At 41.5% G+C, this 18,437-nt stretch overlaps 5 protein-coding genes and 1 long non-coding RNA gene across 6 annotated transcripts; 4 read left to right on the top strand and 2 right to left on the bottom strand.

Annotated features, from left to right (window-relative positions):
* Positions 1-1,301: 1,301 nt before the first annotated feature.
* Positions 1,302-2,806, bottom strand: LOC145444361 (uncharacterized). The gene is made up of 2 exons (XR_013916660.1): positions 2,673-2,806; positions 1,302-1,753 (listed from the first exon to the last, which is right to left on the bottom strand). It is a non-coding gene; the product is annotated as an uncharacterized LOC145444361 (long non-coding RNA).
* A 1,660-nt stretch (positions 2,807-4,466) lies between these two features.
* On the top strand, positions 4,467-6,180 carry LOC145444349 (methylglutaconyl-CoA hydratase, mitochondrial-like). Its single transcript, XM_080322319.1, has one exon. It carries the CDS (start codon positions 4,549-4,551, stop codon positions 5,440-5,442), a length of 894 nt encoding a protein of 297 aa, XP_080178445.1. The 5' UTR covers positions 4,467-4,548; the 3' UTR covers positions 5,443-6,180.
* On the top strand, positions 6,092-8,120 carry LOC145444343 (large ribosomal subunit protein uL3m-like). The gene has a single exon (XM_080322313.1). The coding sequence runs from the start codon at positions 6,092-6,094 to the stop codon at positions 7,409-7,411; it is 1,320 nt and encodes a 439-aa protein (XP_080178439.1). The 3' UTR covers positions 7,412-8,120.
* A 4-nt stretch (positions 8,121-8,124) lies between these two features.
* Positions 8,125-14,515, top strand: LOC145444337 (peptidyl-prolyl cis-trans isomerase-like 4). The gene is made up of 8 exons (XM_080322306.1): positions 8,125-8,297; positions 8,644-8,745; positions 8,817-8,936; positions 8,997-9,113; positions 10,175-10,332; positions 10,896-11,014; positions 12,494-12,689; positions 13,134-14,515. The coding sequence occupies exons 1-8, from the start codon at positions 8,126-8,128 to the stop codon at positions 13,944-13,946; spliced, it is 1,797 nt and encodes a 598-aa protein (XP_080178432.1). The 5' UTR covers position 8,125; the 3' UTR covers positions 13,947-14,515.
* On the bottom strand, positions 14,508-16,156 carry LOC145444345 (rhomboid-related protein 4-like). The gene is made up of 2 exons (XM_080322315.1): positions 16,024-16,156; positions 14,508-15,950 (listed from the first exon to the last, which is right to left on the bottom strand). The coding sequence occupies exons 1-2, from the start codon at positions 16,104-16,106 to the stop codon at positions 15,053-15,055; spliced, it is 981 nt and encodes a 326-aa protein (XP_080178441.1). The 5' UTR covers positions 16,107-16,156; the 3' UTR covers positions 14,508-15,052.
* Positions 16,157-17,067: 911 nt separating this feature from the next.
* On the top strand, positions 17,068-18,345 carry LOC145444344 (presenilin-associated rhomboid-like protein, mitochondrial). The gene has a single exon (XM_080322314.1). It carries the CDS (start codon positions 17,117-17,119, stop codon positions 18,236-18,238), a length of 1,122 nt encoding a protein of 373 aa, XP_080178440.1. The 5' UTR covers positions 17,068-17,116; the 3' UTR covers positions 18,239-18,345.
* The last annotated feature ends 92 nt before the right edge of the window (positions 18,346-18,437 follow it).

The following is an 18,437-nucleotide window of genomic DNA, read 5'->3' as shown; positions in this document are numbered from 1 at the left end:
CGGTGTGTAATTAATGTGCTAGGTAACAGATTTATTCGTTCTTATTTCAATATTCGACGCTCTTTATTTTTTCCACTGTAGAGCGATCATGTTAATTTGTCCAACAGAGAATCTTCATCCTCTGATCTGGACCCTAATCGGCTCCTGTCAGAAATCAAGACTCGGTGTGTGATTAATGTGCTAAGTAGTAGTTTTATTCGTTCTGATTTCAATATTCGTTGCTCTTTATTTTCCACTGTAGAGAGATCATGTTAATTATAAAAAAAATATAATGGTGGCATAAGTAACCAGAGGGATGTGCAGATCGGGTTTGATTCGTCAAGCGAAATATATTAGGTTATGTCTTAGTAATAGTTGAATCACCATAATCAACCCTTAAAATATTATCATTCTAGGTTTGTTTCAGGCCAATGCTTTGATTTGATTTCATGAAAATACTACGTGTGGCGTTTGAGATTTACAGATCATGGTCGATATTTCAAAAATGGTGATTCATTGGATTCATGCTGTCGTGAGTATATTAGTTGGTAATTTTTACTTTGAGGGCCAAATCGTTGAGGGCTAACTTCACCCTGGTCATTGTCATACAGCAACAGCAGTAGTTCTCAAAGTTTTTAAACACGCCCCCTTTTATAGATGGTAAAAAATTCCGCGCCCCCTCCTTATCATGACATCACAAAATATTAAATAGATAAATCAGAATGCTAGCCATCCCAACGGATAGTTTGATGCCATTAAAGGTTATGGCTGTTCTGTTGATGAAACAGTTCTCAAATATGAAATTCCTACAATAGACAGAGTAATCACCATGAGCTGGAGGTAAATCGCGCGTAGAGTGAAAAATTTTCAGTTAACTGTGACTTTGCGCCACATTCAAGATACTTTCCCGTCCCCCAGTTTGAGAACCGCTGTCATACATGCACCGCCATGTCTGCTTCTCTCTGATCAATCAACACAAGGTGCAATCCTAAATTATGATTTTAGGACGTTCGATAAGCCCGATACCCCAAATTTTGTTGGTGGCGAGATAGCGCAGTTGCATAATCCACAGCTACAAAACCAATGTGTTGTGGGTTCGAGTCCGACTCCAGAATTCCTATCTAAGTGTTGGAGCTTTATCTAGGCTCCTCCTCGCCATCTCATCGGCATAATTATTAAGCTGTATCTCACAAAAGCCTGGACGTGTGCCGTGCTACCAGCAGTTGGCGGTTACGGAATGAAAAATAAGAAATATCGGCCAGGTGTAAATGACCATTGTGGACGAATAACACCATGATTACCACAAACAAGATTAGGGATGAGTACAGTTAATGCTGACAATGCAAGTCTTTTTCTTCGACGAACGTACCCGTAAGCTCCAATCACGTACGCTGCGCAGTGCGCATACCAGGATATAATAACACATAGTCACTAAAATTTGAGACAACAAAGTCCCGAAACAAGTAGTCGGGAATCTCGGCAGACTGATGGGCCGCGGGCCGCATTATGATGGAAGACTGGAATCTGTCCGCGGGCCGTATGTTGCCCGCCCCTGTTATGGGGTATGGTTTCAATTCAGTAGCCGATATTGACCGGCCTGTATGGAATCGGTGTCCTGTGCTCACACTATTTTTTATTTTATAATCATTTTTTATTAAATTACTTGAACTTAGAAAATCATCGCTGCTCACCTGATATATCAGGCAAAAAGGCCAGCGATTCCATGACCGGTCTGTTGAGGTCTGGAAGATAGGCTATATGTCTGTCCGTCCACCTCGCAGTGTTGGGATCAAGTCACTACCTTCGAGTCACGAGTCATTTCGAGTCATTGCACATTTTGACTCGAGTCAAGTCAATCGATTTTCAAAGGTGACTCGAGTCAAGTCAAGTCACTCGATTTTTGGAGGTGACTCGAGTCAAGTCAAGTCAAGTCACGAGTCAAGTCACAATTCAAGTCAAGTTGCCGTTTCGAAGTAGGAGGCATGATAACGTCATTGCATTTTGCTAGCTGTCTGAAATACAGAATGAGTAGTCATTGATTTTGAACCGATGAACGAATATAAAGTTAAATATACATGCAAGAAGGTGGTGTATCGCTTACATAGGAACTATACTAAACCTCAGTTTATAGTTACCAGCCAAGATAGAGAATATATAGCCTACGAATTGATAAGATGCAATACATTACGCATTTACAAATCGATATGATACAATTCGAGCCTGCGCCAATGGTTGAGGACTATATAAACTATATTCGAATTCAGTTTCAATAAAACAAGAAGCTTGATTAAGGTAAAACAGAGAATAGAAATTACTTTACTATACTAGTTTACGACAACGTAAGCTGTAAGCTTCGATCACTTCGTTTGCGGTCAATGTATTTATGAGAGAACAGTGGAGGCTCAGTAAAACGCACGTTCATTAATTAATTGGTCGCTCTCACGGGTTACACAAACGTTTCGCGAACATATGCAAGATCCAGTGATTTTGATCGACACCGATTACTTGATGACTTGTAATTGACTCGTGAATTTTGCTCCGAGTCACGAGTCAATCCCCATATCTGATAGGCCGAGTCAAGTCAAGTCAAGTCATTTTAGCAAAGTGACTCGAGTCAAGTCAAGTCATACGAAAAAGGTGACTCGAGTCTGACTCGAGTCAAGTCATGACTCGAGTCATCCCAACACTGCCACCTCGTTAGTTCTCTCGACTTCTTTATCATAAGTAAATGCAAAAATAGAGACAATCGCAAGTCAGAAGTCAAATTCGCCGACCAAAATGAATAATTTGACTGACAAAAGCAGCGGAGGTGCCGGCTGGTATAGTGCGTGCATTCATTTACTGCACTGCAGAGTCTCATCCTTGAAACTAATATAAATCATGTAATATCTGACGCTAGTTGTTATTTAACTGCTGCAAGGGAGTGGTAAAATCGAATCAGTACCACCTACCAATATTTGTATTCAATGAAATGCAGCAGTCAATCAAATGGAAATCAATATAATATTGTCTATCATCCAGACTGGAATTAGTGGTTGTTTTCGGCAATAAGTTGTGCGTGACAGAAGGGTTTCTTCCATAGAATAATTAAGGAAGTAAATGGAAAGTTGCGCGTGACGTTTGCCACCAATTCCAGTCTGGTCTAGCATGTGCATTGTTTGGCAACCTATAGCCTAATTAGTTAATTACAATACCGTTAAGTAGTGAAAGCACATTCACATGTTGTAGATTTGTAGAATGAACGCATGAACCACAGAGTTGTAACCAAGTCACAAGGCTCCGAGTCACAAGTCAAGTTCACTTTTATTGTTTTGACTCAAGTCGAGTCATTTTCAATTCACCACCGAGTCAAGTCATCGAGCAGAGGGTCAAGTCCGAGTCATGGTATCATGACTCAAGTCCGATTCCAAGTCATTACTTTGACTGCTCAGTTTCCAGTTAAAGTCTTGTTAAACTCGCTTTATATAACTATTTTTGGTGATATTGAATGTTTCACATTTATAATATATTAATTTTCCTCACTTTTAGCAGTTTCTGGTCGCATTTTCAAGTACCAGCAGCAATCAGACAAAATCCCAGTAGGATAGTTACTTCACAATTCTTCGAAATTACAATGAAATGTCGGTCTTGGCCGTCTGAGTCTCGAGTCAATGACTTGGTTCGAGTCATGCGCAATGACTCGAGTCCAAGTCGAGTCAATACACAGATTGACTCGAGTCGAGTCATTTCCCTATTTTGAAAAAATGACTCAAGTCGAGTCATCAGAAAATCGTGAATCGAGTCATTACAACCATGATGAACCACAATGCGATATCAGTGTCCTCAATCTTTGGATGATCGATTCAAGTTCACACACAATTAACGTACCGGTTAAGTGTTGTATACATGCGAGATGTGATACGATATTCCTTCAAGTTGACATATATGTCGGATAAGTGCCTGATCAACTTGGGCAAGTTATAGTTGAATGATTTATTGTGATTAGTAGCTATCAATCTAAGACTGTTTGGCCAATGTCAAAGTACCAAAAATGTGAAAATTCCGGTGCTTAGTAGCCAGACATCGAACAGTGTTCACCATGATCGCGTCAAAATTTATAAACGTCAAAATCGATGGAATTTATTTCAACGTTTATAAATTTTTACGTGGTCAATAGAAGCATTTATTGGTGTCTTTGGTGAACATTGTTCGATGTCTGGTTGCTAACGAAGAAGCGCCAAAATTCCTGCTCATTTTCTTCCAATGATCTCATTTGATATCTTCTCCCACTTCATTTGATTGAGAATCCCTGATTTCAAGCATACAGTAGCCACTTGGGCTACAGCATCTATAAAATGCTTCAGATGGATTTTTAGTCAGTGATTTATTTTGCCCATCCAAAATCACAAGCAGGATTATAATGACTCGACTCGTGTCACGATTTTCTGATGACTCGACTTGACTCGCAAAATTCCAAAATGACACTTGAGTCAATGTATGCTACTACGGAAATGTGTGCTAAAATATAGATTTCATTGATAGTGTATATAGGTACAATTTATTGTCTAGAATAAATCTGCTTGGTCAACAATGTTACGGCACGGCTTATCAACTCTACGCCAACTCCTGGTCTTGCCTTCCGTTAATGGGCAATGCAACCGCTTGATGTCATTGGGACCAAACGGCGAGGAGTTGATTGTTCAGAAGCTTGACGGAGATGACGAAGGGATCGTTGTGCTGGGTTTGAACCGACCAAAAGCTATGAACTCCTTCAGCAAAAACCTCGTGGAGCAATTTGAAAAGAGTGTTGAGGATTTACAATTCAACGAGTCACTTCGAGTCGTAATCATCCGCAGTATGGTACCGGGGATATTTTGTGCCGGTGCCGATTTAAAAGAACGAGCAAAAATGTCCCAATCCGAAGTAGGACCGTTTGTGTCCAGGTTAAGACGGATGTTATTTGACATCCAGAACTTCCCCGTACCTACCATAGCAGCAATGGATGGCGCCGCTCTCGGCGGTGGCCTGGAAATGAGCCTTGGTCTTGATATGCGAGTTGCCGCAAACAATGCGAAGCTGGGTCTCGTGGAGACGCGGTTGGCTATAATCCCTGGTGGTGGTGGCACTCAAAACCTCACCCGTCTAGTAGGGCCAAGCTTAGCAAAAGAACTAATATTTACGGCAAGAGTACTGGGCGGGAATGATGCTCATAAACTTGGGATTGTTAACCACGTTGTGGAGCAAAATTCTGATGGCGACGCGGCATATCTGAAGTCTCTCGATTTGGCTAGAGAGATATTGCCGCAAGGACCGATCGCTTTGCGCATGGCGAAAAGGGCCATTAATTGTGGCTCGGAAATTGATATTTCTTCCGGCTTAGCATTTGAACAAGCATGTTACGCGCAGGTTATTCCCACCGAAGACAGACTTGAGGGACTTAAGGCTTTTCGAGAAAAGCGGAAACCCAAATACACGGGACGTTAAATGCAATAGGTTAATCATAATTTTTGACTTATTGAATGTTTATGTGTTAAAATGGTCTAAATTAGAAGTATGCGGCACTCGGTGATTGAAAATTTATTAAATTTGCTTTAATTGATCATCTTTGTAAGTACTTTTCAAAGAGCTATTTGATAGCATATAATATGCTTACCAGGCAGACAAACCAGTTCATGTGCTCGGTTGGTAACATTGTGCTACTTCTCAGCAGGCGCAGTCTTACTGAAGCAGCTTGTTTAAGCTTGTGTTACTAGTGATATTGTTACATTAGAAGAAATTGCTTGTGTTGTCTAACGTGCTGTATTTCTTAGTTTCGAAACAATCTACTCAACTCAGTTTGCCCTGCTTCATTTACTTTGCCATTTTCAGTAGTCTGTACTTGTACTAAGATGAATATAAGACTGTGTGACTACTTCAACTGGTATACAGGCATGAATGATTACTTCTGACCAACTCTGACAGTCATCATGATGAATAAATCAGTTTTTTGGTAGTTTGATTGATCCTATATCGTGAGAATAGCCTGATTTCAATGTTTGATGCTTCGAAATGCCATATTTATAAATATCTTGTTTGTTGGCAGACAAACAGTTATCTTGAGTACGGTAATTGACATGCAAGGACACATTTTGTAATGTGCATATTACCTGCCACCTTACCGATGAGATATTTTATGATTACTGTTCCATTCAAGATCTATGATTTCTTATTTTTTAATTACAGGTTTACAGCGAATATGCTGAAAGTTACCAATAGATATCTGTCGACTTTATTCGGACAAAGCTCGTTCCTGCAACCGGCTGCTTCTGCGACTGTCGTGCATGATCGATTTTACCATGGCAACAAAAAGTACATGGCTCTGCGAGGACGGCATCGTACCAGAAATGTGTTTAATCCTGTCGAAACCGTTCATGCGGTACGTCGCAAAGAAAAACTCCGTATGAGATACCGAGATAAGTACGGTGCGCAGTCAGATAAAATATCGCCGATACACAAGCTGCCGGCCCCGCGTTGGAAATGGGATTATGACTTGACTGATGAGAACGTAGCTTTTGCAAAGGAAATGCATTCGAAAAGCTGCGACGAACAGTACAAAGAATTGCAAGCCTACTCTCCGTTCAAGGACGAACAGTGGGCGCCGCTCCCTTGGGGTCCCGGCTCGAGGAGATGCGGGGCGATCGGGATCAAGTTAGGCGTGCAGTATCTCTGGATGAAAGACGGCACGCGAGTGTCGTCTACATTGATACAAATATTGGATTGTCACGTCCTTAAGTACTTTTCGAAGGAGGAATACAACGGTGACACGGCCGCGGTAATTGTCGGCGCTAAAAACGCGAGCCCCTTTTACAGAAACGAACAGTACTCCCAGTTCTGCCTGGACGCGGGCGTGCCCGTTAAGGAAAAATGCTTCAGGTTTCATATAACCGAAAATGCCAGACTAAAACCGGGCACTCCCATATATGCACCACACTTTAAGGTTGGACAACTGGTTAATCTCACCGCGAAATCAATCGGGTACGGGTTTGCCGGTGTCATGCAAAGATTTCACATGAAGGGAGGTCCGGCCTCACACGGTGCCACGAAATGGCACAGAAGGGTGGGATCGATTGCGTCGTCTGGCGGCAGACCTTTAAAAGGGAGACGCCTCCCCGGCCAGCTCGGTGGGACTTACGAAACGGCCAGAGCCAGAACTATATTGAGGATAAACACGCGCTATAATGTTATCTACGTGAAAGGTCGCATTCCGGGTCACGTGAACACTTTCGTTAAAATTTCCGATAAGCTGAATACGAAGATTCGTATCGATACTGACGAAGACGAAAAGAAGCAAATAGGACCTTTTCCGACGTATTATCCGAACCTCGGAGACGGAAATGTGCCCGAAAATATTTATAACGACAATGTATTTAATTTTGATGACCCGTCTATTGTTTTCATGGACGATAAAAAATGAAAATTCAATACTTCTGAGACATTGTTTTTTGAATGGAGAACGTGTTTTCAAGGGCCTATGCATCCTGGTGGTGTTTACCGAAGAAGCTAGCTAGCTATCGAGTATCTGACCTGATCATTGTCGCATATATATGAAAATATAGCAATGCCAGGACATCTTGCAAGTAAAGGATCAGCATCATCTGTATTTTACATTAATTCAGTATGTGCATTCCGATAATTTCCGACATTAATAGTTGCTTTAATCATGTATTTCTTGGCATGAGGACAAGTGCTACGGGGCACAAACCATAAAAAAAAATCATTAAGAAAGCCAATGGCGTTGAACGTTGATCAGTTACAGTGAAGTTCTATCAGCCATCATATACAATCTCCAAAGCTAGTCCACCAAATGACCTTGGTGCTCGGATTATTGATATCCAATAAAAGTATTTGGTTATCTATGATGGCATTGCATACTATTTTTTAAGACGAAAACTCTAACCGTGAATTGAACCTCTCTCATTCACTAAACTTTTCCATGCTCCAATGCCGGATTGCTTGTTCGAAGAGTTTGATTTTCTGTTATCCAGTTGCTATCCCGGCTAGTTGTATCCACTTCTCTGAAATTCTTTCAGGAGAACCCCAACTTCGCAATGTCTTCACGGGGTGAATGACTTTCGGCATAGCATTTTCATCCCTCTAACTTGTGTAACGTTGTGACTTTTAGATTACCATGTCTGTAATCATAGAGACAACGCTCGGCGATATTACAATCGATCTCTTCCTGAAAGAACGTCCTCGAACATGCTTGAATTTCTTGAAGCTTTGCAAAGTGAAATATTATAATTTCTGTCTGTTTCATTCCGTACAAAGGAACTTCGTGGCGCAAACCGGAGATCCCACAGGTAACGCAGTAGCTGTTACATAAAGACCAAGTTTCAAAGTATCATAAAGTCTGAGATAGTGTTACTAACTAACTAGCTAGTGGAATTTGTGTACCATATTGCCGAGATGCAAGCTGTTGCTAAGGATTATAAACTATTATTTGTGGTTGCGCTACAGCTTATGACGATACTTTTATAAAAGTGATGTGAGTCTATTGATTTGCTTCTTCCTTTCTCTGACAAAAATACATACTTCCAGAACTGTTATATATATGTAAAAAAATACAATTGATTAAATGACATTGCGACTACTTTGATGGTCAGTTAAAGTACATCAACTTATATTGCACACCTTGCATATGACCAGGTGCTGGAAGAGGCGGCGAGTCCATATTTCAAACCTTGTACGGAGACCAGGCCAAGTACTTTGACGCTGAAGTTGTCCCGAAAATAAAGCATCGTGAAATCGGTAAACTTTTCCGTTCTGTATAATTATTGCCGTGAATCAATGTATGCAAAATGTTCAACACTCCTTCGCAGGCACTGTTTCTATGGTGAATGACGGCAATGGCCAGCACGGATCTCAATTCCTCATCACGTTGGGAGAAAGTCTTGACTATCTCGATGGAGTTCACTCGGTATTCGGCCAAGTGGCGGAAGGTAAATGTTGATGTTTTCTGCCGTCGAATGTAAATCTCTGTAAATGACGCTTTTGCTTAGGGATGGACGTTCTCATGAAAATCAATGAAACATTTTGCGACAAGGAAAACAGACCTTTTCGAGATATACGGATTACGCACACAGTAATATTGGATGACCCGCTTGATGATCCACCTGGTAAGACTTTAGCAAGACCTGTTTTATGTTGTACAAGTTTCTAGCCCCGATATCCTATTGGCTTCATCAAGTCCGCACACATCTCCGTTTGGTTTTACATGAATCAGTCAACTTCGCTGCACTCTGATTTTAGTAAAATATTGTACTATAGTCAGAGGTGATCAATGATGAAATACTTTTACATTTATTGGAGTATTCAACTAGGTTTTGGTTACTGCCACTTCTACTTAACAGTTTTCAGTTCTTCATACAAAACCAGGCCCGTGGTTGTAATGACTCGAGACATGACTCGACTCGAGTCAAGATTTTTTGTTGAATCGACTCGACTCGAGTCACTTTTTCAAATGCGTAAAATGACTCGACTCAAGTCATTGTGCATGACTCGGAACGAAGTCGTATGACTCGAAGCTAGGACGGCCAAGACAGACATTTCATTGTAACTTCGAATAAGAGTTAAGTCACCACGTTATAGGTATTTCGTCTATCGGTCCTGATACTTGGAAAATAGCACCAGAAACTGTTAATTACGAGATTATGAATGTGAGCCATTCTGCATCACCGGAGCAGAGTTGCAAAAGTGGGTTGAACATGACTGAACTCTAAACTGAACTGCGAACGCAATGACTTGGACTTGGACTCGAGTCACAGCACTATGACTCGGACTTGACCCGCTACTTACTGACTTGGACTCGGACTTGACTCAGTGGTCAATTGAAAATGACTCGACTTGACTTGAGTCAAAACTGAAAATGTGAGATTGGCTTGTGATTGGTTACAACCCTGCTAGAATACTTATTTTTCGCTACTTCTACTTGAACATGAGTAGAAATTTATTACGTTACTGTCTACTTGCATCACTTACTCAAGTAGTTATGTTTTTAGACTTGCCTCCATTTCTATCCAAGTTTTCATTTTTTGTGCAAAACTCCACCTAAAATACTCTTTTTAACTTATTGTACTTGAGATATTTGCCACGTGGCGATATTGTGGCATCGTTAATGGAAACTTATTAGACCTGCAGTTTCCCTGACTTACTAGCGACCCATTTTGACCTCTTTTAGGTTTACAGATTCCCGATCGGTCGCCGGAACCGACGGCAGAACAATTGAAAAGCCTTTTGAGAATCGGCGCTGACGAGGAGCTCGACGATACCAAAGGTCTTACAGAGCACGAGGTGGTTGAGAAAGAAGAGACGGTTGAAGCGGAACACAGGGCACAAGTAAGTGACTGGAGAGGAGACGGCGAATTCTTCAATGTCTACTATGTTTTATGCCTGCTGCATTCACTTATAATCAGAGTAGGTCAGTGATGAAGCGCATCTACTTTTTCGGAACGCTGAAGTAGGTTTTGCCTAATTCCAACACTTACTCTGACAGTGATTATGTTTTTACAGCAATAGCTGTTTAGACTTTGGATTTTACTAATTGCAAAGTAGTTTTGGGATGTGGTCGCATCACTTTTATGAGTGAAATCGTCATAGCTACTGGCCGACTGGTAACTGAATATTTTTTCGAAAATTTCACCTATTTGTGGTGTCAATAATGGTTTTACGTCTAGATGTGAATCTACTTTGTGAAACAACTTACTTCAGTACTATCAAGGTCTTCCCTTTTCTACTTCAACTTGAAGTAATTTTGACATGTCTTGGAGATCACTACTTTCACTTGTGTTGAGTAGAAATTTACAGCGTTACCTCTACTACTGGAGTACCAACACAGCTGGCTTGACCACCTCTGGTCAGAAGTGTGTTTTGTGTTCATCTCAGCAGTTCGGTTTTACAAGGTCTTGGCGATCATCGGGGACCTGCCGGATAAAGACGTGAAGCCGCCCGATAACGTGTTGTTCGTGTGCAAGCTCAACCCCGTCACTACCGACGAAGACTTGGAAATCATCTTCACCCGGTATGCGAATTGATTCTTAACCACTTGGCGGGATTGCAACCAAGTCGCAAGTCAGTCTTGCTTCTATCATTTTGAGTATAGTCGAGTCATTTTCAATTTTCCACCTAGTCCAAGTCGGAGTCCGAGTTCAAGTCGTGTTCAGTCTACAATTTTACAACTTGGGTGATATCAAATGCCTTAGAGTCATAATATAGTAATTCTTCTCACTTTTAACAGTTTATGGTCCTGAGAGAGAGAGAGGGAGAGAGAATCTTCATTTTTCATCCAACCAAAATACATAACAAACAGACGGCAATGATGGTGGTACAGACACTATGCATTAGGGCTGTTCAAAAATAACTTTTTTTCTGGATTCCAGCTATTCAGGGTTAAATTGTCAGGTTACCCTAAAAAACGCTGCACACCAAATTTGGTTGAATTCTAACAAGTATAGGCTCCAAAGATCCAATTAAAATTTTTAATTTAATAGGGAAAATTGAAAAAAAATTCAAATTTTTCTGTCAACCCCATGAAATTGTCAAGCTAAGCTGTCTTCAGAGACGATGCAAAACAAATTTGAGTCAATTCCAACTAGTAGAAGCGAAGTTATCCGATTTTTCGTTGATAATTCTCGGATTATCCACTAATCGAGGATGGTGTGCAGCGTTTTTTAGGGTAACCTGACAATTTACCCCTGAATGGCTGGAATCCAGAAAAAAAAAGTTATTTTTGAACAGCCCTACTATGCATGCACTGTACAGTATTGGGTATCAGATAGGAATGAACGATGCAACGTTGAAGGTCAACTAGTCTGATCACACCACCATCAAACTTATCTCTATACAGTCTGGTTGTAAAAATGTTAGTTGAAAAAATGAATTAGATGATGGAAGCAAATGATCAATGAAGCAATGTCTGGGCGAGGTAGGGCGACAGTGTTAATATGACCAGAAGAGGTAATTGAGTAGGTCTTTTTTTAATCTATTATAAGGCAATTCACGGATATGTTGTGAACAGCTTCTTGGAGGTACAGAACTTCAATAGGCCAATACAATTGAATAGTATATTCATATTGAAATAAACCCGGACGTTTTCGGCTGACGATTACCCCTGACAAGTGTCTGCCGAAAATATTCGGGTTCATTTCACTATGAATATTGAATATACTATTCAATTGAATGTGTTGTGGTAATGCATTCCAGATAATAGCTCCCGAGTAGTCGATAGGTCTCTTAGCTAGGTTGCTATAGTACTGATAGATGAAAAACCAAGAGTGTGGTCACTTAGTTATTCTTTGAAGCTACAAGGAAATGGCGGTCTTGGCCACTAGAGTCTAGATTCATACGAGTCGTACGACTTCTCATGTAAGTCGTGCGTAGTACACAAATTGACTCCAGTTGAGTCATTTACTGTATTGTAGAAGATACCCGAGTCATTAGAACCCCTGCACTTTGAAATATCTTGGTCGTAACGTCGTTGAAAGCCAGTTTTCTCTGTCAGGTTTGGAACGATAGTGTCGTGTGAGATCATCCGCGACTTCAAGAGCGGCGAATCCCTGCAGTACGCATTTATCGAGTTCAGCAACCCAGAGGAATGCGAAAAGGCCTACTTGAAAATGGACAACGTTCTGATCGACGACAGGAGAATCCATGTCGATTTCAGCCAGTCCGTTTCCAGAATGGATTACCGCAGAAGTGTAAGCCAACTAATTGAAACAATGCTATCGAATGATGTTCCGATTTTTCTTGCAGAATTGGTAGAAGTAGTCATCGTGGCTACTCAAGTAGATGTGGTCGAGGGTCGCACAGTTGTCACTGTTCAAGTAAAAGTGAAACTAGTCTAAAAACATAACCGCATAAGTAGCACAAATAGGCAAAACGTAGAAGTCATTTGTTGCTGACCACCTTTGCACACCCAGATTGTTTCAACAAAAGTCTATGCATCGGCTAGAGGTAGCACCTACGTTGAACCTAAGCCATCTGTTGCTGTCCAGTGATGTCATATTGGGTGACGAGACTGTTGACTTGCAAAGTTCTTTTGAAATCTACTAGTTCCTGACGATTACCCCGAAATTTTTCGGTTTTCGCCTCCAGAAGTCTCTTTACATGCCTAGCTGCTAACTTGTGTATTGATTTTCTAGAACAATCCAAAGCTGCGAAATGACGAGCCTAAAGGCGACGGACACGCCGTAGCTAAAGGCAAAGACCGAAAGGAGCAAAGCGACAGCCGGTCGAATCGCACAAAACCGGACAGACGTAGAGACGATGACCGATCGAGGCGGAGATCACAAGAAAAACGTAGCCGGCACTCGAGTTCGAGAAGTCGCGACGATAGTTCAAGAGGACGAGCGCCAACGTCAAATTACCGTCGCAGAGACAGGGATTTTGAAAGGAGTGCATCGCCTAATAGGACTCGAGAGAGACGCATAGACAGGCGCGACGATTCCCGATCCGAACACAGCGAAAAAACGCGTTTGAGACACGCCGGGCGAAGACGCGACAGTTCGGATTCCGATAAATCCAGCGAAGGAAAGTCTCGGGGAAAACGAAACAGACAAAAAATTGCCGATGATAGAAAAGGTCGGCATGAGTCCGAGCGGCGGTCGTCGAATTCGAAAATCGAGAAAAAGCAAAGCCGTCGCGAGCGCTCCAAAAGCGCTTCTTCGTCTTCCGAAGATTCGAGCTCTTCGAGCGACGAAAGTCGCTCCGCTAAGAAGCGGTCTCGATCAAAGGTTAAAAAAGACAGATCCCCATCCACGGATTCAGAGCGTTTCGAAAAACGATCGTCACGGGCAAAGCAATCCGGGAACAAAAGTCGGAAACGTCGCTCAAGGTCATCGTCCGCTGATATGAAATTTAAGTCGAGCAAGCGTAAGAACCGTGAGAGGTCATCATCGAGTTCCGACTCGGAGAGAGAGCGTCGCGCAAGGCTATCGAAGAAAAAGAAAAGATGAGCGACTTGCCGGGATGCAACAGAGTGGTGGGACCGTATTTCAGGTCGCCGTGATGTTACGTCTATTCTTCTCGCTTGCACAATTCAAGAGATGTTGTTTGAATTACTATTTTCGATACTAGTACTTTATGGAACTAGTTCGATTTCGTAGAAATCGTCTGGCTCAAACGGTTGCCTGAAGAATGTCTGGCTCATGTTTATGATAATTGAATTTCAAAATAGAACAGACCCTCTCCTGATTGGGATTCCAAGTCTGCACCGGAATTGTGTTCTGATCAAATCTTGTTTTTAAAATCTGCCTGGCTCTTTTTTAACTCTTTGCGATAAAAGAGGTCATCATTGATAGTCACCATGACCATGGCTGTTTACCTGCACATGGGTGGGTGGATTCTTTGTTGAGGGTAAGACTGACATTTTTCCCCTGTGTTTATTGTACGATGCGCTTGTGTTCCTTGAGACATACTGCCAACACGACACACAACAACGTTCAATAATACAACATTTACTCTTTTGTCTGGCATAAATTCTCGTGCTACGATGTGACAAATAAAAAAACTAAGAACTCGGTAATAGTATAGCTTTTGAAGAATAACAAGGAAAACACTGAAATATTGTGCAGTAGTCACAGGTATTTAGCAAATAATACAAGCAGTGTTAGTGAAGTGTGTGCTCGGCATGCATGCAGAAAATTGTGATGATTGAAAATATGGATTACAGGGATTAGACACGCCAACGAGTCTTGACAATATGGAATAAGAATCATGCTAGGATTTGACACCATTGTTGCAGAGGCTATAAGCCTTTTCTCAATGCAATTTGCAGTTTCAAATATCATTGTACTAGTTGACGACTCCAATTGTTCTACCCTGCCAAAAGCGCGCATGTCAACTTTGCATATTGGAACACAAACTTTAGTTTGATCTTGCTTAAAGCGTGTCGTCAAGCATAGGAATATCATGCCCCGACGCACTTGTAGAAGGTTTGTCCAATGATATCAGATACCATGACAGAAATACCTTCTGAATCACCGTATGGATACAAATTCAGAATAGATTGGTTTGTGCGGTCCACTAAAAACAGTGGAAGCGAGTAAAAGTGCTATCCAATTTATCGATCGAATCGCGCAAGGCGTCTCCTGCGCATTTCATCGCTGTCATGCTCATCCGGGATATTCCAACCATACGAGGGCGCAGCAGGGGCAGATGGCGTGGGCCTATCCTCGGAGTCCAAGTTTGGGTACAAACGATCGTGATAGTCATGATCACTGAGACTTTCCTGCATAGCTCGCCGCATTTGCTCTTCTTCTGTCAGTCCGTCTGTGAAAGTTTCCTCTCGAAAATACGATTCATTGCTTGCCGTGCCAGATGCGTAAGTATACGACCGACGGTTTGATCTTCGGGACAGAAACCGAAAAGGTGCTGCGATGATCTCCATCACAGTCTTAAGACCGCCCTTGACGTACGCCAAACCGATGATTATTCCGGCCAAATGACCCGTAAACGAGGCGTTGGGAACTAGCAACTGGATCAAAATCAACTCAAACCAACAAGCACTTCTAGAGTTTACAGGAATACACCCAAAAACCATGGAGGTTCCAGGCGGGGTTAAATACGTCGTCACAACTTTGATGCCAAAAATAACAGCCGAGAACCCGACCGCACATTGTCTCAAGTACGACGTATCCTGAAGCAGATACGCCAGTCCAAAATTGAGGTACAACAACAACACATTGCTAGCAGCCGTAAAAACTGACAGCATGTACAAAAACCATTTGGAACCGACTTGACGTTCGAGAAATTGTCCCTTATATAGAAACGACACCATGTTGTAATACAAATGCCAGTCGTCGCTGTGGAAAAATGCAGCTTTCCACAGCCTTGCAAAGTCATTGTAGTACCAGACGGATTCCACTCCGATGCATACTGAATGCCATGGGTTGGATGCGTGCAGTGACAGATGGATGCCCGTCATGAGAGCTATCAGCGTTAGTGTCACCGGTGGAACCCTGAAAATTTTGAGAATACAAATAATATAATGTATATTTTTAAGCAATAACAATGTAGAAATGTGATTTTTACCTGTCAATACCAAATCGAATTACTTGAAACAGCAAAAGCGCAACTCCAACATTAGAACTTCCTCCTCCGCGCCTTCGCAACATTTTTAAAGTGCAAGTTAGCCTACTATAACTCAACCTGAAAAAAAAACTACTTCAACAGAGTTCAACTCAGACCCACCATTCAACTCAACTCAACATGAAGATCAGTGATCTATTGCCGGTAGCTACTGCCGAATTGTAGCACGGAATACTTTGTTTTCTGGCTTTTATAAGTTATAGTATTATTATTGATGAATCTTACTTACAAGATTGCGAACGATGTATTGCGACAGCAACCGTCACACAAAATGCTCGCTTGGTATACGTGGCGAACAGTGAGCTAGTTTACAAAGTTTTCAAGCAGCGATGAGACGGGGATTCCCCTTGCATTTATTTGTTTGTCAAAAACCAAGTCGAGTGGAACACAATAATTTGGACCAGACCAACGAGGGTGTCGATATTTTATGAGCTATATTTAGATGCCATTCATTAGCCTTAGCCTATTCAGCAGTTTCGATTCCAATTGTAAGTAATTTCAGAATTTTACGGTCGAAACCATCATTTTGTGGGTTCAACTTCGATAATTATGTACTATCGTACAGATTCAATCATTCGTTCATTTTCATTCATTCGAAAAATGATTTGGATTTGAGCAATGAAATGACCGTATTTGTAGGAATTATTGAAATAATAGTTTCTGTTTGTTCTGTTATTTACAAAGGTTATGAAATTAGTATTGCTGGATAGTGGACTGTAGGCATGCGGATTTGGATTTAATGCTCAGATACGATTTGGATTTGAAAATTGGCATATTTCCTGCACCCATGATATTTCAAATGCCTTTGTGAATGTAAAATTGGAGATGCGATCGGTGAACTACGAAATGTTTTAGTTTCTAGTGGTGCAGTGTGAGTGTAGTCGTGTCTAACTCTATATCGTTTAGTGAAAAATTTAATGAGACGACTTGTTATATTTACTTTTATGATTGCCAATGGCAATTGGCAATACGGATCGATAAGTGATATATTTTATAAATCTTCTCTATCTTCAGACTTAACCCACGAAGCAGAACAATGTTGTCTACCAACGGTCTACTCATCTGTCGGACTTTGAAACTGCTTCCAAAAACCTCAACACTCAAAGTTGGACGTCTTAGCATGGTATTCAAGAATCATTCAACTTTGCAAAATCATAACGCCAGTGTATTGAACACTTTCTTGAGCAAGACATGCTGCCGAAAACCTCCCCGGCGATATTTCAAATCCAAAGACGAGAGCGGTACAGTTAAATCAAGAGTGTCACGGAGTCGAGCACGACAAGGAGGACGCAGTAATGCCAATGAGGACTCTGCAAATTTCTGGCCCTTTGCGCTAAAAGTTGGCGCGTACACAACTGGATTTACTGTCGTCACTTTTGGAGTGTGTGCACTGTGGCAGCAATATAACAATGATGCTAATCGCAAACGTTGGCATGAATCCAAAATCAATCGGAAGCAAGAGATTAGAGATTGGACACAAATGTGGAACCACTTGTCCATGGTTCACAAAGTAACATACACAATAGCCGGTATCAATCTATTAGTTTTCGCCGGATGGAAAATTGCCAATCCACAAGTGATGATGAGATGGTTCACGTTATCGTTGAATGGCGGCAAGAATGTTTTCACGAATATGTTCCTGTCAATGTTCAGCCACAAAACTTTTCTACATTTATTTGTGAACATGTATGTGCTGAACAGTTTTTGTGTGGCTTGGGACTTTCTCTCGCTGAAAAGTAGCACAAACGCTAATGGCCACGAAAGATATGCGGCGTTTTACCTAGCTGCTGGTATGTGTAGCGGACTGCTGTCCATATTGGTTAAACATGCGGGCAGAATCCCGCATCCCTCTCTCGGAGCGTCTGGTGCCATCATGGGCCTTGTCGGATATGTCTGCGAAAAGATGCCTAATAACCGTCTCGGCATTGTATTTATCCCGAACTGGACGTTCACAGCCGGTTCCGCGAAAAATTTTATCATCGCATTCGATACAGTAGGATTACTGGTCGGCGTTTTCACCAAGTGGAGGTACATGATCTTTGATCACGCAGGGCATTTGGGGGGTATACTTTTTGGGATATGGTACGCCAAGCACGGCGAGAAGTTTTTGAATGACTTCTCCGACTACATAATGAGGTTGTCGAAACGTACGAAATAACTGCAGCCAGACTAGAAGAATTTCTCATCATGACCGTTTTTATGTTTCTCAAAATTTATTGGTTGTACTGTTTGTTATGAAATTAAATATTTTCACTTTCAAAATTTCATTTTCGTTGAAAATTAAAGGACTTGTGCATAGTTAAGGCTGGTGAGTGTATGAGGAAGTATGACTTGGAACTTGCTATACCCTAAGCACT

Source organism: Botryllus schlosseri, chromosome 8 (genome assembly GCF_051294905.1).
Source record: "Botryllus schlosseri isolate E-star chromosome 8, Bs_hap1, whole genome shotgun sequence".
NCBI classification, from domain to species: domain Eukaryota; kingdom Metazoa; phylum Chordata; class Ascidiacea; order Stolidobranchia; family Styelidae; genus Botryllus; species Botryllus schlosseri.
Note: the sequence above shows the minus strand (reverse complement) of the source record. Positions and strands in the feature narration are given on the sequence as shown.